The 22,329-nt window shown below is 36.7% G+C and overlaps 1 protein-coding gene across 12 annotated transcripts in view; it reads left to right on the top strand.

Annotated features, from left to right (window-relative positions):
- The window catches only part of NAV3 (neuron navigator 3), a 557,756-nt gene that overhangs the window by 390,673 nt on the left and 144,754 nt on the right, over positions 1 to 22,329 (top strand). For 11 of the 12 annotated variants that reach the window (XM_069773360.1, XM_069773359.1, XM_069773362.1 and 8 more), the window contains 3 exons: positions 2,432 to 2,504; positions 6,008 to 6,185; positions 20,284 to 20,352. In XM_069773360.1, the coding sequence (XP_069629461.1) occupies positions 2,432 to 2,504; positions 6,008 to 6,185; positions 20,284 to 20,352 (320 nt within the window). The remainder of the gene's footprint in view (positions 1 to 2,431; positions 2,505 to 6,007; positions 6,186 to 20,283; positions 20,353 to 22,329) is intronic. The other variant, XM_069773361.1, reaches the window with a different exon arrangement.

Below are 22,329 nucleotides of genomic sequence, written 5' to 3'. Positions count from 1 at the left end.
CATCATGGTTGATTTGAAAGTTCAAAGAGACGCTCAGTTACACAGCGAACATCCAAACAAATCTTCATTTCTTTTAAATTCTTCAGGACAGGAAAATTTCCATTCAAATTGTTTTCTTGTGTCGTTGACTTTGTTTAAAGGTCGAGTAGAAATATTCTCATCGTGTGCGTTATTTTCACGACCGATGCGGCGGTGCAGTTGGAGGTCAGGGCTGAGCCAGCCCAGTGCCTTGTCACTGCCGTCAGGAGTGGCACCGTCCGTCTGTCCGTCCTTCCCACCTCCCCGGTCCTCTCCCAAACCGTGCCTGACTCAGGCTGGGACGCGCCCTCCCTTCTGCTGACTCCTGCACTCATCCGACTGCACGGGAAACCCGAGTGACTAAAATACGTTTGGCTCTTTTGCTGGACGAGTTTTCCGCGCGGAGCCGGCTCCCGGTGCGCTCAGAGAAGCGCGGAAGCCCAGCGGAGGCGGCAGCAGCAGGGCCTGGGAGGAAGAGGAGGTGAGGAAGAAGCAGATCTTCCTATTTTAGCTGCAGCCAGATTTCAGCTGACTTAGCTGTGTCTCATCTCTACACCTCACAAAATGACCTGGTTTATTTGTCGGGTTTTTTTTTTTCCTGGTGTAAAACTACGTGAACATTTAAGAAAATGCGAGTGTTAACGCCTGAGTTTCTGCAATGACTGTGCTGGGCCAGAGCTGGAGTAACCCCTTTGGGTTTAGGATGGTTATTCCACGTTGGCAGCTGTGCAAATTGGTGCCGAACGGATTTATGAAAGCTTTATGGTAAACCCCAGTTTCGGAGTACCTTTAGTTAGTGTTAGCTGCAGAGTTTGGGTTTGGGGTGGGTTTTTTTAATTGATTCAGGAGAGAGACTATTTATCATTCCCTATAAATGGTAGCACATCCTTGAAAACAAGTGTTTGAAAAGACTTTTTAAAAGATGTTTTTATGAATGCTTTGGAATTTAATGTGCTTAAAAAGAACTCTCAAAATTTTGCAGGTGCTTATAAGTTTCTAAGTACTACCTGTGGATCAAGAGAGTCTATGTGAGGTCGTAATAAATACTTCTAGGGTCAGTAGTAAAAAGCATATTTATGTTCCTTTTAGCTACTATCACTTTCTGAGAATAATGACAGAACTACAGTCATAGAAAGATGACAATAATAAAAGGCCCTCCTCCTCGGCTCGAAAAGATACTGCCAAGGATCAAGTAGCTTTTATTCAAGGAATGAATTTACCCCTCATATTTTGATGGTTGAAAACTGTTGATATGAGGTATTGTAAAATGTGTAAACATTCAAATAAAATTAACCGCATAGACTTGATCTACTGCAGGCTTATGTTTTTGGTGTTGAATATTCCTTTCTTTTTTTTAATGTTCTCCAGCGAAAATAGGTATTTAAAATATCACTAAACATTTTGTTTTATTTTTGGGGTCCTAATTGCCTTGAAAAAAATCCATCAACCTAAAAGAATTATTTTAAAATCAAGTCTGTTGAACACACTTGACATAGGATACCTCTTTATGCATAATTTTTCTGTTTTCATAGCAGCACATTTATAGACAAAGTTGTTAATTAAAAGATTTTACATTTATAGCTGAGTATTTGCTTCATAGATCCTGGGAGGACTGGGGAAACCAGCTGGAGATGGTGACTCAGGAGAACATTTTGGAACATTCTGGGTCCCTAATCTATTAGAAATAGACACAGGAAAGGAGTCCAACTAGTTCTGTGATTACTCATTTTAGAGGCAGAAGTTTTATCCTTTTACTGATCTACATTTAGGCTGCATGTTCTTCTCTTACCTAAAGCTCTCAGTGGAAACTGTAGATTTCTTCTAAACCACCGGCAGAAGTCAGTGCCGTGTCCTTCACCAAGCAAGCACTCTTCGCAGAAGCATAAATATTAAATAAATTAGAATTATTTAGCATAAGATTTGAAGAGAAAAAACAGAGAAAAAACCACTGCTGTGACATCATTTTCACTGGATTCTACATCATCCCAAGAAAATACCTTTGCTAACACATTTGTTGGAGGGTTTTGCTTATGTTTTTCAGTTAACTCAGTCGCCCACAACTCCAGACATATACTCAGTGTCTAATCCTCTATGGATGCTTTCATTGCTGCTTGTTCGTAGGGTATAAAATCCAGTTTTATGTTAAGTAGGTGGATTGCTAGTTTGCCAGCATGCCATTCTGGATCGGGCATTTATGAATTGTTTTTAAGCACCAAAGTGGACAATGAAAGCTTTATATCGATTCCCCAATTAGCAGTAATCATTCTTGTTAAACTTTGGTAAAGAGCTGCAGTATGCAATGAATGTAAAGTATTCATTCCTGAGCTGTTTCTTCTCCCCCCCCCCACCCCCCTGCATTTTTACATTTTGTCAGATAGTCTTATGCTGCTTGTTATTTCTGTTCATATTGCAGATTGAGAATGTTGACGTCTGCCTTAGCTTTCTAGCAGCCAGAGGCGTAAATGTCCAAGGTCTTTCTGCAGAAGGTAAGAGAAACAGATCATCAGAACCAATAAAAGGATTTTTTTTTCTGAAAACTAATTTTCTTAATACAAATTATTTGCACCTAAATACCAAACTCCAGCTGTCTTGAATAGCATGCAAATATAGATTAGTAATAGCAAATGAGAGAGGTTTGGATTTCCTTTTAATTTTCCCTTGAAATTGAACCAAGAAATTCAATATGTTTATGAAGCCTGAGACAATGTTTTAAAATAATAATTTTTTCAATAGTATTAACCTTTTCATGTTTTCTCCACAATATTAGATAGGTACAGGGTTTCCCAAGCATACTTTTAAACTTGTTTATATATGGGATTCAAAACAACAAAAATGAATATGAGAATCTTGCTCAGTTAAGTAAATCCAGGGAAGACTATTTGTTTAAACAAATTTATTAGTAGTAGTAATGCTGTCAGGATGAGTCTGAAAGATATTGTGTTCCTTTGATGTCATATATTAAGTGAAAGAGGGAATGGTCTTGCTGCTTATATTGTAGTCCTTTTTGCTGTATTAGTCACCCCAAGCAACTGCCTAATACAGTTACAACTAAGTTAATAAATATATTAAATCAAAACCATTAAAATACCAATTGTCTTAATTAGTATGTAATATTTGCCTTATTAATGTAAAATTAAGTCAGGTGGATACTTTATCTTGTAAATTAATAAAATGTAAACAAGTGTTTGTCCTGTAACTAACTAAGAAGTTCTGCAAGGTGCTGTGCACATTCAAAATCCCTCTGACTTGCATGGCAGCTGAAAGCAATAGGTATTAATAAGACACAACTCTATATTTTTATTTTCCTTGTAATACAACTAAAAGCTAGAAGGAAAAATATCTTTTTTTCCAGAGATGGTAATTTCAATTGCATTTTAGACGATATCCAGAGGAAAAAAATTGAATGCTAACCATTGTTTTATTTTAAAATTAACTCAGAATTGTTATCTTTCACCATTTCCACCTTTCTTGTACCTTAGCAGAAGCATAATATGGCCACAATATGTACTATCTAGTCATTTTGACTGTCTACTTGTGGAAAGCTTCTTAACTGATTTAAAAGAACCTCTATATAGACTGTAGATATGTTGATGCATGAGAACACTGAACATTTATATGTTGCCGTTCATCTCAAAGGGGTTTAGAACTTCAAGTTTTTAGTGCAGCCTATTTTAGTTGCATATGAAATAACAATCAAATGTGTGAATAGAATGAATTTATTTAATGAGAATACTCATCTTTGTTTAATACCATGACATGGTGCCTGACACTTTTTTTTCTGTACTTTGTTAAATCAAAATCTGAGTGTATTCTGTAATGCATTCCTTTATTCATACCTTTGTTTTGTGCTGGAAAATAATTTTTGATAGGATACAAGCTTCAGCTGTGGAGCATTAAGTTCAAATACTACTAAAAGCAATAATACTACATAGTGTTAAAAGCAAGGAATGTTTTTAAAACTCTCATTGATCTTTACAGCAGAATTTTATTAAGGCAGACCTTGAGCTCTGAAGATTAAAACTAGTTTTGCTGTTTTGCAGTTGGTCGTGAATCTGCTGTAAATCTGCTAATATGTTTGTAATAATATTAGTTCAAAGTATCACCAAAGTGTGGTTCCCTTAAATATACCATTTTTAGCATGTACAATCCTGAATATTACAATTTCTCTTGAGAAATTGAGAAAAACAGACTTTTTAAAATCAATAAATTGTCAAGTTACCTTCATAGTGTTTTGTCAGCACAGTTATGTTTAAAATCAATTAAGTTCAGAAACCTTAAGTCTATTTCTTGTCATAAGCCTTGGTAAATATGTCTTGTTACTACTGGGTCATCTATTAATGACCAGGCAGTTTCTGGAACAGTAAACCATGAGCTTAACAAGGATTGACGATTTCACAACCAGTTTCCCACCTCATTTTGACACTTGAGCAAGGAGGTCTAGAACAAAAGCAAAATCAGAAAATCTTTTAGAATCAGAGCAGCTTAAAGATGGATAGTTGTGTGGTTTTGTTGGGGGTTTTTTTAGGATAATTTTAAACATAATTATTCTGTGTTCCTTGATAATGATTTTCCCTGAAGCCAATGTGACTGCAAAGGTCATTGTTGCTTATAAAGCTTTCTAATTCTGAGAAAGATCTTCTGTGTATCTCTGGTGGTCTTGTGGGGAATCAAAGAACCTGCAGCATCTTCATAGGGATGATGAGAAAGTATGGATGGTTAGAACAAATTTCCGTTTTGCAAAGTATATTCCAGTGTCCAGGATTGTGTCTGATTTTGAAGAATGGGTTGAGAGCATAAGGGCTCCAGTGTTTGCTGGCCTGTTAGTGGAGGTACTAACATTTCACTTAATCCTATTGAAAGAAAATTAGTATGGTTTAAAGGAGGTGAATGTGACAGTCATTGTTTATAAATCCTGCTTTAAAAATTACCTAAGAAAGACTGTGTAGGACGTACAGCTCAGTATTTAGATTTGCAGGGAAGGCAGAAATATCGCAGTGGTGCATGTTAGGTTACAAGGCTATAGGCCTAATGAAAACCTTTCACAAGAAGTTCAGTGCCAAAGAAAATTAATAACGATGCTATGGACAGACCTAAGTGCTGCAGATGATTTCATTAAAGCCTCCTGAGGCTTCTTTTTTGGCACAGAGATCCTTTATGAGCAAAGAATAACATTATCCTTTTAAAACCTTCATCTTAGGATGGGGAAAGACTAAGAAAGGCATGGGAGACGTGACAATGCTACTGTGGCTCACCAGAATTTCATATGGGTATCTATTTTAGCCTCATGTGAAAGCCGTAGTTTTGAAGTCTTCATTAATCAGTAATAACAGTGTAAAATAGAAATCTAGAAAATCATGTAGTTGGAAAGTTCAAAGATGTAGTCATGAACGTCACAGTCACCTTTTTTAATAGGTCTTTTCCATTAATCTCCTTCTCTCATGTTCCTTCCAAGTTCTTGTGAATAGATATGTGCTCATCCACAAGACTGTCACCATCTCCTCTTTCTGATTTTTCTAGAAGTCACTGTTTACTCCCGGTGTGCACAGAATTTGCCTGAAAAGCAGGAAGAGGTAGAAGGGATGTGTACCTAAGGCCAGAAAGAATTCAGATTTTTTTGAATGTCCCTCTGCTTACTCAGAATATTTGTACTGTATTGAGGCAGGTGTATTCATTTCAGATTATGTATATTATTTAAAGTTCGGTGTACTTTTCTTTATGACCATGCACATGTGACTCATCATGAGGACATTACGGAGATATGTGTTTATTGCAACAGTGACACATATATAAGCAAAGATTATAACAAACAATAAAGTATCAGTGATACCTAATATGTCCCTGGTATTAGAGATAAATGAAGAGATACAAGGCATAAACAAGTATAGCTATAGGTATGTACAGACATGTTTTAGTATAAAACCGTTACAAAACTGAAGTCTAAAACCACAATGTTTTCACTTCTTTTTCTTTTTCTTTTTCTTTTAAATAGAAATAAGGAATGGAAATTTGAAAGCCATTTTAGGGCTGTTTTTCAGTTTGTCTCGGTACAAACAGCAGCAACATCATCAGCAACAGTACTACCAGTCTTTGGTGGAGCTACAACAGCAAGTCCCTTCACCTCCAGCTGAAATCAGCCAGTCCAAAACGCACCAAGATATGCAGTCGAGGTAGGTTAAACAGTTAATTTTCTCAGGTGTAAAAGCTTTTTATTTTTCTGTTCAAAAAAAAACAAATTTTGTGGAAAAAAATTAGGCCACTTTAAGACTTAAAAGACTGGCTTTTTATTTTAGCTATTTTTGTAATGGATGTAGGAAAACAATATCTCAAGTGTTTGTTTAGTATTAAGCTTGCATTTCTTGGGAATAAAGCTAGAGTGAGAGCAGAGAACATTCCTAGTTCAATTTAGTTCAATTTTTAATTAATTTAAAGGCGTTCTTTCACTAGATTATTGATTCTGCTGTCCTTTGCACAGCAAGAGAGAGTGAGCACACGATGAGGTTAGCATACTGGTCATTTCCATGTTTTCCTGACATACCCAGCTCCACATCTAAATGAGCGATTTGAAAGTATTAGCAAAATATGTGGGGAAAAGGCACAATTAACACTTTCATTTGGTATAAACACTTTTCATCCCCACGCATTCTGGTTTTGAGTGCCTAATTCTATTTGTATCTTTTTTGAAAGGGAGAAGAAATGGCCTTAATCTAGTTGTTTCTTTTAAGTGGTCAGTTTATGATTTAGTTTTAGGAAAGCAAAGCACTCAGCAGAATCCTTAATTGCTGAATTACTTTGCTTTCAGACTGAAGCTGAAAATGTATTTTGAGAAGGTAGTTGCCTCCTGGCCATGAAAAAAGAATCTGTTTTAAGCACAAATATCTATTTAAATGGAAGGAGGATTAGCAAGGTATACTTTATTGGGGAAGTTTAAAAAAAAGCTATTCACATGTATATTGCTCCATTGGGGTTAGTACTTTTTTTTATTTATTATTTGCTCGTGTAAAATTTTTTACATACTTACTGAACAATTGTATGTCTAGAATGTGAAAATCAATAATCAAGGATGGATTAAAAGTATCAGACTACAATAATGAAATTTTAGTTCTTCAGTCCATTCATATCTAAATAACACTTTCACATTTATAATAAACATATTTCTTCTTCAGTTGAGAAAACTTTTCACATGTCAGCCTAATGGAAATCTTTGTCTTGAAACTAGGAATGTTGTAAATATATGTTTATAGGAAAATGTTGCTGATAGCATTTTAGTTACCTCATTTGATACACAAATTAAGATACACTTGTGTTTGCCTTGGGTACTACAATGCGAAATGCATTTTTTTTTTCTCTGCTACTGAAAATTAATGTCTTTGAATGCTTCCTCTGTAAAGTTTACAATTAACTTATAATTTGGGGAATTATGCTGTGATCCTAGAAGAATCTGATCACTCTTAACATTTTCTGAAGTTGAATTTCAGCTTTCTGAAGGATATTTAATACTGTATAAGAGGCAATATCATCTTGTTATTCAGAAATTAATTGTTTTTCCTATAAATGTAGGTCTACAAGTGTCCAAGGCTTTAATCAGTGAAACTAAGGTCTTAGCCAGCTTCATGTAAATACCTTTGGTTATTGGGTTTTGTTTATAATTTAGTAAAAGAACTGAAACATTTCCTGCTGTTCTACTTTATCCATGGTGAATTTTTAATAAAAAAGTAGTTATGATGCTCCTTTATACATCATCACTATTGCAAGGAATTCTGTTTGTCCAAAAAACCTTGGAGCGAAGAAGTTGTTTACTATTTGGAAGACAGCGATTGCACACTAGTCCTTTGTCTGCTCAGGAATGGTAGGCAAAGAGGGGATGAATTTTTTATAAAGCTTTCTTTTCATTATAATTCCCCAAGATCTCATGGTCCTTCAGTGCCTTTTTCTCCTCTTCTACTTTGTTATGTTTAAAGATACTTCATTACAAGGAAAGGCAATTATTCCATGTCCAGAACCCCAGCATTCATGCCTTCATAAAGGCAACTAAGGCTGGTTTAACAAAATTTCTGTTTCCATCACTGTTCTTTAGACCCTCTACTTTAATGCCAGGAGTTTAAAATAATTTCAATTTTTTATTAAATTTCTATTCATAGCTATGTTTCAGCTGCAAAATGTTTCTATGTAAAAAGTTATTACACAGAAATTGATACCATCTTTCTTACTTCCTATCTGTAAACTGAAAGCAAGAATTTTTCTGTTTGCTTTCACATATACAGAAGTTCAATGTTTGTCACCATAAACTTCTGTACTGCCTAAGAGAATATTATTTTCTCTATCCATATATTTTTCACTAAAGCCTTTAAGAATAAAGAATGGTCCCTACTTCTAAAACCTTTCTTCTGTATGAAAGGTGTCTATCTTTGGCTACAAATGTATCTAGTATTCTGAGCTGCTAGAAAACAAGGAACTCCAGGACTTAGAAACAAACAGAAACACAGATTTTTTTTTTTAATATTAATTGGCTTTTTAATTTGTCACTGTTTTGACATAATATTAGGAAATTAACATAAAATAATATGTCCCCTTCTAAGAAAAATAGAGGTTTTCCACAAATAGATGGGCATGTACAAGTATACATTGATATGAACTCTCTGTGGTGGACTTAGCAACCCTTCTTTTCATAGCAGTCATTTAATTTAATTAAATTAATTCTTTTTTTCCACAACAAAACAAATATTTTGGAAAATAATTCAAAACTATTTCCCAAATGCTTTTTTAGTTTTAAGCTGTTAATGAATAAATAAAAGCTTCTGTTTAGAAGGAAGCCAAAATATGAAATTAAAAAAGAAAAGATTCCTTTGATGGGACTCATCTTGCCTCTTGCCTGCTGTCTGAAATGGGGACAGGTTTCTTACATGACTCCCAAGACTGATTTCTATGATATGACTGCTTTCACTGCAACTGTGTCTCAGCATTAATTACAGAAGGAACCACCATGCCTAACTGATTTACAGGGCAGGAGCTCATACTTTAGAAGGTCCTAAGGAACTCATATGGCTGCTCCATGGGACACCTGAGACCTTTAGGTATTTTTGGCAAAAAGTAGTTTTATACAGATACTGAAACCTTCCTCTTTCATTGAACGAAGAGTATTGAAAAGTGACAAAATCTAAGGTGTGTAATAATGTCAAATTCTTCACCTTTTCCATGTGAAATTATTAACTCAATAGATAACCTAATTAGTATCAATTACAGAGTAATTTTACCTTTTTTTCTGAAGTAGTGGTGATAAAATGAGCTATTTTATCCTTTCATAGTGGATGTTAATCTTTAAGGCAATTTATTATTGCACATTCATTGTGCAGCTATGCCTCTCTTTATTAGCCTGTTGCAGTTCTGAATATGCTTTTAAAAATTCTTAATACTTTCTGTTTTCTAACAATTTATACTATGAAAAGGGCTGGCATGTAGAAACCTTAAGGCAGTAAATTACTCATGGTGTATATGTTGGAAAAATTATTTTGCAAATGCATGTAAGAGAGATTATTTTTCATTAAATTGGTCTGTGGTCCTTTATTACCTGGAAATAGTTCTTTCAGGTTTTGAGAGGAACAAGAAAAGTTATCTTCTTATTATGGCAGAAGCCAGGTAATGAATACAGTAGCAAACACCTGAATGACACATTCATCTTTATTCAGTAATGGCAAAACTCTTCAAACCTAATTTGAGTAAATTTTCAAGGGTATTGTGAAAATTATCTTCTTATACCTATGGATATTTTATTTTACTTGAAGACTCGCATGTTTCTACTGTGTTAGACACCTGAGAAATAAAGCTGTCTTTTTAAGGCACTGTATACTTTTAAGTGCATTTGATATGTATATGTTTGCATGTGTGCAGACATGTGAGCAAAATCAAAACATATACACTGGAAAAGATGGATGCTTTTTATAGACTTGGTACCTTTTTAAAATGTTCAGTAAGAAATCACATTTCATGTTGTAATTTAAGTCTTTGAAACTATGTCTTAATAATCGCAGTTACTTTAGGTTAGATTATTCCATCGGGAGGTTATCTTTGTTGCTTCCAGCTAAGGTATAGTAAGCATATTGCTTAATTGCCACTTGATTTCCTGGGAGGTAAAAAGCCGTTGTGTGTGCTTTATTAAACAAGTATGAAAAGGTGATGGTCTCCACTGTTTCAGAGAGAAACACAGGTTATACATGGGAGAGGGAAATACCTCTGAGAAGTCACACAGAAGATGGGGAGGACACGGAGGGGGGAGCGTTCAGGCCCTGCTGAAGACCAAGGAGGTTTTGTCCTTGTCTGTACAGGGCTAGTGTCTCACTCTCCTAATTTAAGAGAGTGGTCCTGCTGATGATGATGACGACGATGGTACTCTCATCCTGATTTCCAGGTTATGATGTCCTCAGTAATGATCAACGTCTGTGATCCTTACTGGCTCTGAGCCTGTTCCGCATGCCACCGAAGCCGACTTACTTCAGTATCAACCTCAGTGAGAGATTGTTTGGGCTCTTTGTCAACAAAAGCTGAAACAGGCAGGAAAAAATGGTATTAGGACTCCAGAGCTTTCATAGCCAGGTTATTTTGATATGGTAAACAAACAGAAGTCCCAGGGGAAGGCTATAATCAGAATATCCTGAGACTCAGCAGGATTAAGTTTGTGCAGAAATGGGGAATTTGGGAGGCTGGTTGTCCTTGGATGACTAGATAATCTGTGTCTCCTACAGGAGACAACACAAATCAGGAAGGTAATTAAACTGAATTCCGGAGGAACCTCTCTCCCCTTAGTGTAAAGTTTGCATAGGAGGATAATGAACTTTCTACGGCAGGCTCCTAACAAAATTATCTGAAATTGGTCAGTGTGGCAATACTTTAACATTCCTAATTCCATGTAATCGGTCCATAACCAAGCTCGGAATAAGGAAGATTGTGCACACAGAAGGGGAGCAAGATTCTGCATGTGAAAGAGTATCATTGGCCTATCTAATCCTAGGGCCAACAGCAACATTTCAAATTAAATGTAAAAAAGAACGAAGGAAGTTGATTTATGGTAAGTGAAATTTCATTGCAAAGAATATGCTTTAGTAATGGAATATTATAATTTCGTACCACTAAGTATAAAAACTCCTAAAATTATTTAGACGATTAGTGGAAAAATTTGTGGTAAATAATAAATGGTAACCTAAGGGAGAGAATGGGTTTAGATGTGATTTCTCGTTTCTTTTTATCCTAAAATTTCCTATATTCTTGTATGACTAACTGCGGGAATTGAACACTTCAAAATCTGAGGTAGGCACTTCACTCTTTACTTATGACTTTGTTGCAGCTTTGAGATTTAGTTAAAAAAATACAGTGCTGGTGGCCTTATTTATATCTGTCAGTACGGATAGATGACAACAATGGTTACATTATATTTTTATGCTTCGCTTTGCTAGTGGATTCCATTATCACAGCAATACATCTAAACTTTCTGCAGTGATGATCTTTCAACCACCCAGATACTAAGAGAAAACACATGTGGATGAAAGAAGTTCTGTCTCATTTATGGATTAGGCAGTAACTGGTTTCAGTAAGCTGTCAGCAAAATTCCCTGAGACGGACAAACTATTTTATCACGTACAGGAATGATGAGCACAGCTTGAGGTCCAGATGGATTTTGTTAAATTTGTTATATTAAAAGAGCACCCTGGTTTTCCTAGGCGTATAAACAAAGTTAGGTAGCTGATTTCTACAGGCAGTTGCATATATAACTACTGCAAGGAACTGGGTTTCATGTTGCCTCCTGCTCAGAAGTACTAGGGAAAGAAATGAAGCGTATTGGACAAGCAGCTAGTGCTGTGTGAAATACAGTAATGGAAATGTAGTGGTTATGATTATGAATTTAAATAGATACTTGCCAGAATACTGGCAATCTGTATGCCAGTCTTGGTTACATCACTCTCAATTTAGAAAAAGGCCTTTGTTTCAGTGTTCTCAACGTTTGAAATACAACCTTAACAGTCTACACCAAGTGAATTGCAGTGACAGAGGCTAAAAAATGGAATGTGCACATCGTTGTGTGTCTTCCTTGATTAATGGAAAGGAAAGTGATGAACCAAGTCTCCTTGTTGTCCTTAGCTCTTGCCATTCCCAGTCCCCTGGTTTTAGTGAAGGGAAACAGGTAGGTAGTTCCTGCTTTTCCCACTACAGAATCAGTATCTAATGACTGCAAAGAAGAAAAATCAGGGAAAGGTTTATTTTTTCTTCCTGTTCTCTGCTTTCCAGTAAGGGTCCAAGCGAACAAATTGCTGTTAGTATAAACTGATGTATTTTTATGTGTCTGGAAGATAATGCAGAATGAATTGCTTAATGTGATTGCACCAGGATCTGCAGCAGCTAACCTTCAAATGGACCGTAGGGATTTAATTTCACTTTAACCGAGCTATCTTTCTATCTTGAAAATCAGCTTTGGCCCCATTTTGTTCTACTCCTCAAAGACACAGTCATGACAGTCCTCATGGTTCCCAACAAAAGGAACTTCAGGAAGGAAGTCCTTTCATCTTCTTTGTCCTGAAGTCCAAGTAACTGAAGTATATACTATCTCTGTGTACCAATTAAATCTGTTAACTGCGTACCTAAGCAAATAGATGATATTTAATAATGATGAGTTGCATAAATTAGAGATTTGTTCCTGTGATAAGCACTATATAGGTCATCAGGAAAAGTGGCTCTTCTTGCCTGTGCCATTTGTTTATCTCACATAGCTAAGAAATTAATTTACACATTTGATATAACTGTCATTACCTGCCGGGAATTACTGCAGTTTCAGGAGTTTTCTAGGCTACAACTATGATATACTGACAGAACATTGTAAAAATTACACCTTCATAGCCTCCTACGTATTAATATTACTGCCACAGTTTCATTAGCAATTTTTTTCCCCTAAAATTCACCTTACTAGCTATATTTTGAAACAGCATGCAAAAATGCATCAGCACTGTTTGAAGTTTCATAATATATACTCCTGTTTCATTTGAGAGACATAGAAAATTCCATACACAAAAGAGTTAATTTTTGATGATGGCAAACAACTAACCTTTCTAATAACCTTCACACAGAAAAGGCAGAACAGTGCAGTAGCAAGAATGTATTTGTCACATACTTCTTCCCTGTAGCCCATCCTCTCTAAGATAAAAAGATAGCTAATAATATTTCTTAGGCTTAAAATAAGAAAAAGACCAAGGGGTTTCAAAGCAGACTTTCAGTTTCTAAAACAAATGGTCTTTTCTATAGCTATAATAAGCACCTATTAGATAGAAAATATAAAAATGTAAATTATAAAGCATTTTATAGCCTCTCAATAGCTTTTAAGATTTTTTTTTTTTAACTTTTCCTCTCCTATTTAACCATTTCCCTACCAACCTCTCGGAAACTGCTTATATCTTTTACCTTCTTATGTAATTCTGTGGGCTGGATCCTGAAAAACTTGTCCTTTACTGGGTGATACCTGCCCTTGTGTGTTACTTAGTATGTTCCACAGTCCTTCCTCTCTGCAAAGTACCTGATGTTTTTCTGAACATTTTCTTTAGGAACCTGTGACACAGTTACACTGATTTCTCCTGTTTATAAATTACATCTGCCATGTGCTCAAGAATGATATTTCTTTCTCTGCCTCTTGTTCTGTTGCATTTCAAAATGCGACTGTCATCCTTTATCGTTGTCTGTTCTTATGGTTTTCAAGAGTGTTTTAATTCAGTTTAGTGATGATTCTCACTCTGTGCATTTCAGATATTCTCCTTGTCTGGCACTTGTTTCCCTTGCCACTCATTACTTTTTATATTTCAGTTTTGATGCACTTTGGCCATAAATTTCACTGTTGCTTATCCAGATCATGTAGAATTTAATGGGAAGTGTTCCATTCATCCTTGTAGCATTTGAATCCAACTTTTCATGTATTTCCTTTTGAAGGAATAGAAGCTTTATAATGTAGTTATTTTCCCTTCAGATATTACTTGTTGCTCTACCCTCACTCTCCATAGAGATTCATTAATTCTTCTCATTTTCTGAAAATGACATCTGATGCAATTGTGTCCATGCTTTTTTTCCTTTCCCAGGCCTGTCACCTATTTAACTCTGAATGTCTTGCAAACATTTGAGGTTGCCTATAATTTTATGTAAATGGCAAATAAAATTTAAATACATGTAAAGTGCAATAGAAGCCATATTGAATTATTCCTGTCTTCATTCTTTCTTTTGTCCTATGATTAATTTTCTTATCTATTCTGAACCAAAATGCTCTTGCCTTATTCCTATTTATCACTTAACAGATTCCTTGATAGCAATGTGTGACTCAGTCTTTTCCTTGCATTCTTCCATTTAAGTCTTAGTTTTATATTTGTCCTGCTACTTTCTTTGCTACTATCAGTCCTTTTTAACAATTTTTATCTCTTATTATTTTCACAGACTGTGCAAGACTGGTATTCTACATGTTGTTTTTCAGGTGTCAGTTAATGACATAACATTACACTTTGCAGCTGCTACGGAGATTACTTTCTCTCTTCGTTTACTCCCCCCCCCCAAAAAAAATAAAATTACAAATCCATACACTTCCAAAGAAGCACAGGCAGTGCTGTTTATGGCAATTATTGCCTATGGAAAATGGATTAAAATAAAAGTGAAAAAATGAGCTTTTTTTGTATTTAAAATTCACCACACCTACAAGAGATAAATTAGCAGCTTAGGAAAATCACTTATATATGTATTTGTGTTTTGGTCTGCTTTTTTGAAAATGCTTATGGCAACATAGCTGAAATGTTGGTAGAATCTTTTGTAATTTCTTTATCTTGCATACCTGTTTACTATTTTAGAGTCAATGGGGAGACCAAACAAAATGCTCACAAATGTATTTAAATACCTTCAATAAAAACAGGCTTAACCATGGATAAGTGTTTGACTGATGCAGGTTTATAGCAATCCCAACCATACTTTAGGATGTGTTGATGAATGTGGATTTTCTGGAAATCTATGAAAAGGTTCAAGAGATGAGAAGTGTAGATGTGAAGAAGTGACAGCCTCAGGCTTTCTGGCACCTCCTTTTTCATTCCTTCTAGGAGAAAACTTTGTTACAGTCTTATCCTATCAAACTGTAATACAGAATAGTGGCATACATTTCTGTCAGGTCATCTGATATAATTTTATTCTAGATCATAAATGTCATGGAGATAAGGTCCTAAAAGGGTACAAATGGTCCCTAAGGGCCTAGTCCTAGTTCTGGAAGCACGCAGTTATCCACTTGGCTAATTTGTTCAGAGAAATTAGTGGGTTTTAAAAGATTGTTTTATTTTAGGTGAGCTACAGGTCAGGTTAATCACAGCAGCTAGGTAGCACATTTATTACTTTGTTGATATCCTCTTTGTTTCTTTAATGTTGAGGCTCATATATTCTTTCATTAAATTCCACAAAATAGCTACCCTACAAATACTGGGACCAGGGTAGAAAATGGTATTGTCACTGTGGCAGACGATTCATTCTTATTACAATTCACCGTGTTCTGCAAGAACATAAATGTGGATACAAAACTGAGTTATCTGCATTTTGGTTTATGAGCTGTGAACAACAGGAAAACACTGAAAACACAATTTTACTTGTACCTCCAAGCCTGAATCAGTTGGAGACAGACTTCTTGTATAAGATGCCAGAAGTTCAAAGAGCGGAAAGGAGAAATGTCCACCTAATACAGAACAGATGACATGGTATGAGCTAGAACTCCCTGAGCCATAGACATTTCCTCTTGTAAATGAAAAAAAAAAAGTGTATTTCTGTGTTAGAGAGATATATATATAAATATACATCTATAAAATATAAAATATAGATATATCTATAAAATACACATACATATATAACTTTTATATATAAATAATTAACATTTTAAAAATATATGTAGATAGATACATATATGTAGATGTAAGCATATATTAAATTACCAAGACTGGGCTAAAAAGGCAAAAGAAATGTCTGAAAAATACTGTTCGTGGGAAAAGTCAGGTTTTTTGGTTTCCTCCTTAGTGTTCCTTGGCTGTCCATTTTGAGGAATCAGGGATCTTTTACCTGCCCAGACCACTTGGTATGGTGAGAAGCCTGGAAACTTTTGTTTTCTGTGGCATCTCTCCAGGCACACTGGGAATTTAGAGTCAGGTGAACCTTAGAACATTATCTCTTGTGCTTTTTGCCAGGCAGGCTGATGAGAATTATACAGCCAAGGAGCTTGTTGGGTTTTTTTTTTTTAAAAAAAAAAAGTGTACAGCACAATCAAGACCTGCTGGGGAAATTTTTACATTGAAAATGCATTCTTTTTAAACTAGTTTTTTATCAGGGAATCATTCTAATAGAAAAGTCTTGAGCAGTTCTGAAATGCAGTCACCCTAGTGATATAAATACACTTTATAAGATCAACAACATGTTAAAATTCAAGTATGTCAGTTAGGTAGAAAGATTTTGATTACATACTACAAACCTCTTTGCCTTTTGTCTAATTTTAGGAGATCACATAGCTGGCATTTTAGAACCACCACGTGACTCTTAACATTATAGGAAAATGACAGTGTGATGTAACATGATCCTTTTGATCTTTTGAAAGACTGTTAATAAAAAGTAGATGATATTCAGGCTGACGCTGCATGGGTTACTTTTTGAAGAAGGAGGCTGAAATATTTTCAGCTTGATTCATGCTCTGTATCCAGGTTTATAGGAGCTCCATCCTTCAGCTTTATGTGGTATACACACTTTCAAGGTGCTGCTTCTTTCCTGATATACCGTGCTATTTGTAGAGCAGCAAGACAGACTTTCTGGCAGTTTAGTTCAGCGTCGAGCAGTCGCTTGCCTTCGCTCCATCGTCTTTGTTCTGATTTGCCCATTTCAGTTGAATATGTCACTTCACTTTCAACGGGAGGGCATTTAAGAACCTTCAGCGTTGTAGCTTATATTGACTCCCTAGACTCCCTACACCTTTTCGGACCGTTTCTGAGCCCTTTTCTCCTGCCTGCAGCTGCATGCCCTCCACCAGCTCCCCGTCTCGGTGGAACACGGTGCATATCTCCCCAAGACGACCTCCCGTGCTGCGCGGCCACGTGCCGTGGCGCAGAGTCCTGCTTCCCCCAACCTGCGCGGCTGCAGTTCCCCGTCAGCATCCTCAGGGCCAGGCCAACCTCCAACATCTCTGTAGCTTCCTTCTCAATGCTACCTCTGTGCTTAACTGCCTTTCAGGGCAGTCTCGGCACGTTCATTCCATTTTCTCACAGCACTTGAGGACCAGCAACAGAAATTATCCGCTGTCGCTGTTTCGTATCTGCTGCGTCGGCTGGTGTTTCTCCCTGGTTTACAAAAGATGGGGTCTTCCTGCTGGCTCTGTGGTCAGGGTTGGTCTCCTCTGTAGTTTCCATGTCCCTTTCCTGCCCGTGCACTGCCGCTGGGCTTTTTAGGTGACTGCTGTGGCTCCTCCGAGGAGTCAAAGCTGCGACCACGCCAGGGAAGACTGCTGGTGGGAGTATTATAGCAGTGGAAAGGGTCTTGGGAGCAGACAGCTGATAACCAACAGCTATCAAAATCTCTTTCCAACCCTCCAACAAATAAACCCTTCCTTGTCCCAAATACTGTAGTGTTAAACTGGTACTGTCTGGTTTGTTAACACGCATCTGCTGCTTTAATTCAGGTATATATTTATTAAACTTTTGTATGGGTCTGTAAGCATAAAAAAAAAGATTGTTTTAAGCAAAACAGGTTTATTGTCCTGATTGCCAGATGTTACCCACCGACAATTATCTGGTAGGATGGAGGGCAGCAGGTACCTATTTGTTTATGCATTTAGAAGAGTGGCCAGACTTTATATGTGTTGCAGTTCACATCTGCAATAATGGGGCCGGCAGTTGGGAAACAGGCATCCGTGCAAAGCTTTAATGGGTCCAGCATATCCAGTGCTAATTGAGAAGGAACACACAAAGTCATTAGGAACTTGATGCAGCTGGTTTATGAGCTGTTAAGGTTCTCTTTTTCCCTTTGATTTGTCACATTATTTTGGAAAATAAATTTACCCAGTCGTAGTGGGAATGATGGTTTACTAATGTTGACACATCCATCAATGCCTTTCAAGCCTGTCTGGAAAGTTTGAAAGCAATCTGCAGGCTGACATTTCATGAATTTGCTAGTGGATGGAGTTATTTGAGCTTTCCAGCTACTTTGGAATTGTGTTGTTTGAGGTAGAAAAGCTACAACATGCTACGGCAAGGCAGAGTCTTCAGCCTTTTCATCCAGTGGTTAAGTTGCATCCTATTCACTGTTTTTCCAGCTCACTGTCCATGTTGATTGTATTGTGTATCATTTTACCCTTTACAACATAAATGCGCTAAGGTTTTATTTGACATACCATTTTTCTCACAAGCTTCTTAGTTTAGTCAATGCAGATAACCAGCTAACCATGTCTAGATTCCTTCATTTTAAATATGTTGACAAAAGCACAAGTGGAAGATCTTATCAAAAGATGGGCTATTACGCCAGGCACAAATGTAGCAACTTCAGTAAAACATCCTATGTCACATTTGTGTCATATGTCCAGACATTATTAAGAAAGATAGCTGTAAGTGAAATATAATGTAATATACTAATGACTACCTAGATAAAATATATATAAACTGTAATTATTATGATACTATTATAATTTATGCCAATTCCCACAGAATTTATGGTCATATAAAAGAGCACTTTGTCAGCATTACCGTGGAGATATATGTCAGAGAATTGAATGCTGCTTTTATATATCGAATGATTCCTCTTTGCTCTCTTCAGAAGTATTCTTTCTTATATATTCATCGTGTGCACATGTGCTATTTGTAATTGGCAGGCACAGAGGCAATACTGAACCCCTTATTTGGGTTTAATTTGGTAAAGTAACAATAATCACGCATCCCATTCAAGTCTCACACTGTCCCTTGGTTTGTGCCTTCCCCTTGCCCCTCTTCAGGACTGCAGTGCCAGTATGGGAAGCCCTTTCTCCCTTGAGGGCTTCTCCCATCTGCTCTATACTCAGGCTGTCTGCTTCGGTGGACTAGCAGCAATTGCTCAACACTTTTCTGGTAGATTCAATACCACCAGGTGTTTCTTGTAAGTGCTGCCGGTCTATAAAGCCAGGACTAGAGCACTGTGGTTTTTGCTGCTACTCACAAGGACGGCTGGAAGAGGCAGAACTGTAAGAGACAAAAGCAATCTTGTGACTATCAGAGTTTCTGCTTACTCAGTTCTCTGTCACTTCCTTAACAATGCAAGGAATTTGCTGTTGTGATTGCACCTGGCTTAGACACCTGTCTATATCCTTAGGCTGTGTGGATCCCAAAGGATGCACCGGTTTAGAGTAACTGAAATTACCTGGCAGGAGGCCTTACCTTGGCCGTACATTTGACGTATCCCCTATGCAAATGTCTAAAAGAATAGAGGCATAAATTTGCTGTTTAGTAATGACACATTGTTGGGTGTCAAAGGGAACATACTGTTTTTAGCCCTGTAGCAGAGCATATCTTCTGTTGCGGAAACACTACTTGGATGCCTTAATAGACAAAGGTGCATTTTCCTATAGAATTTAACAGTGAGTCTAAGCACGTCAGGGCTTTCCTAATGAAGCCTCTGATTCATTGCCTGGGTAATGCATCACATACTTGACCTGTGCTGCTGTAACAGTAACAAAAATTATGATGGGATGCTTCTTCCATATAGCTCTGTCATTAGGAGGGTCACCTTTCTTTAGTGGGAATTTTTCTGAGCCCACTTTGGATCTAGTACAGCAAATTTGTTCCTAACTGCCAGACTGTGAACCCAGTCAGGTTGCTGGAGAAACTAGTGGCTGTATATTTGTGCTTAGTAGTTTCTGTGGATGAAACAAAAAAAAAAAAAAAAAAAAAAAGAAAGCACAAAGTTTTGATGTGCACTCTGTGTGAATTGAGCTAGACTTCAGTAATTTGGTCACTGTGGAAATTTGCCTGCATTGTCTATTCCTAAGATAATTTCTAGCAAATGAGACAAGCTATAACAATATCCATTATTTCATAATCTGTGCATTGCATCTCTCATAAAAATCTGCATGTTTGCATTATTTCATATTTTTGCCAGTTAATTTGTGTTTTCTATCCATGTTCAATTTGCATTCATTAACTCATAGTTTGCTGGTAAGTGTGTTCTTTCTATACATGTTCAAAGAAATTCTTTAATTCAATTTCTCTGTTTCTTCTCATACAGTCTCACAGCCAGATATGCAACTCAGTCTAATCACAGTGGAATTGCAACCAGTCAAAAAAAGACTTCTAGGTCAGTTAAATATCTCTAATTTATTGCTTGTTAGTGATACTCAAGCAAGTATATGCCCATTGATATTTTATCCTTTGGACATAAAACATTTGGACATTAACAATGTGTATTTATGTTATGCGTGCAAGCTTCGCAACAATGAGCTTTGCCACGGGAAAGCCTTGTATGGACTGGAAGGAGCTGATCTGTACTGTATATTAGCAATATTTCTGGTTGTTATGTATCCTGCATCTTTGTATCGTGCATGTAAAACATTGGATGTGAAGGATTAGTTGGTGATTTTAGTGCTCTCTACTCTCTGGCTCAAATCCTTGCTTTAGTCATGAGCGAAAAGAAGTTTGGGAGTCTATCCCAATTCCCACTAGATGTTTTGCATGTATTTCAAACCCACCTGAAAGGTTGAGTTCACAGAGCCAAGTTCACGCAGAAGCAAAATAGAGCAGAAAAAAAGAACCACTTCCAAGACTTCTGCTCCGTCAAGACTAGCCTGCACACAGTCCCCGTGACCGAGATGCTTTGTTTTGGCAGTGAATTTGACAGAGCTGTGTGTAGGAGCTGACCTGTTTCAGATTTCATCAGTACTTTTAGTTTATCATTTCCACGAGCACTAAAATCTACAAGCCAGACTGCAGAAGAAAGAAACTGAGGTCTAAAGCTTACTCTTCTTTCTAGCTTTTTCTTGTGGGGGATAATTAATGTGTTCATTAATTATACCTTTGCTGTACAGTTCATTGACGAGAACAATGAACTCTAAATTGCATAATCTACAATAAAGATTGCATTTTGCAGTATAGCGCACTAACACAATTTGAATTGCTGGTGATAGCTTGGAATGAGCTATACCACGGTCCAGTTGCTTTGCACCTGCATTTATAGGTCTTCAGTTTTCCTTACTGCTGATGCTCCTGTCTTGTCCGCATTCAACATGTTGGGGTTAACAGTCTTATTGTCTAATACTTTAAATCTGTGGCAGTGTTTCCGAAGCCTGTTCAGAGGTATGTGACTTGTCCCTTATTTGTTATTCTCTCTTTGCATTTCCTTAGCTGCTTAACATGATTCTGCAAGAGCAATTTAAAACCTGAATGCAATTAAAAAAGACAGCAAATGAGGTAAACTGGAAAGTGTGTAGAGCAAATGACCTCATGTGTAATGTGCTTACTGTGGCAAGTTCTCGAATTCTGGCATGCAGAATATATGCAGAACTATTTTATATTTTAACAGAACAGATGAGTTTCCAGTGTTGCACATGCCTTCTCATTGCTTTTTTCATTACCTTTGACAAACGATCTCAGGGCTCTTACTGCCTGTCAAATTAGGGTAATGAGAAGGAGCAAATGGATTTTTAAGTTTGTTTTAGTGCATTCTTCAGGGAACAGAAGATCACTCGTATTCATGGGTCACTGTAAAGGTTAGCATGCATACAGCTGCAGAGCAGAGACAGTCTGCTCTGGGCTCAGCACAGAGACTAGCAGGGCAGGCTGGCGGCCAGAATGAGCCATAAAAATAACTAATGGATTAGCTCTCTGAGGCTTAAATTGGTAAAGGAAGAGAACATGGAGCTGTTTACATATGTTTGCTAATGAAAATAAAATGATTTGAACATTTCTGTTATACCAGTATATAAACCAAAAAAAAGTCTGGAAGAAATCTAACGTTTTGTAATTCTTTGTAACGTGATTTTTTTTCTCCCTTCTGACGCTGCTTTTTCGTAATATAATGAAACTAACAGAATTTGATAACTCTGGTATTATTTGTATTGCCACTATTAAAATCAACATATCATTCCAATAAGTGAGAAGCAAAAGAGAGATATTCTTGTCCTGTGGCAAAAGCCTCTTGCTGATTTGAGCATTTCATTTTGTCTAAGAGATAACAAAACTGGAAAGGAGTGGGGGTGCTGCAAAGATGCTGCAGAAAGTTTGAAGTAAGCATGTATTAAAGAATCTTTCATCAGAGAACAGATTCAGACAGAAAAAA

Source organism: Haliaeetus albicilla, chromosome 28, assembly GCF_947461875.1.
Source record: "Haliaeetus albicilla chromosome 28, bHalAlb1.1, whole genome shotgun sequence".
NCBI classification, from domain to species: domain Eukaryota; kingdom Metazoa; phylum Chordata; class Aves; order Accipitriformes; family Accipitridae; genus Haliaeetus; species Haliaeetus albicilla.
Note: the sequence above shows the minus strand (reverse complement) of the source record. Positions and strands in the feature narration are given on the sequence as shown.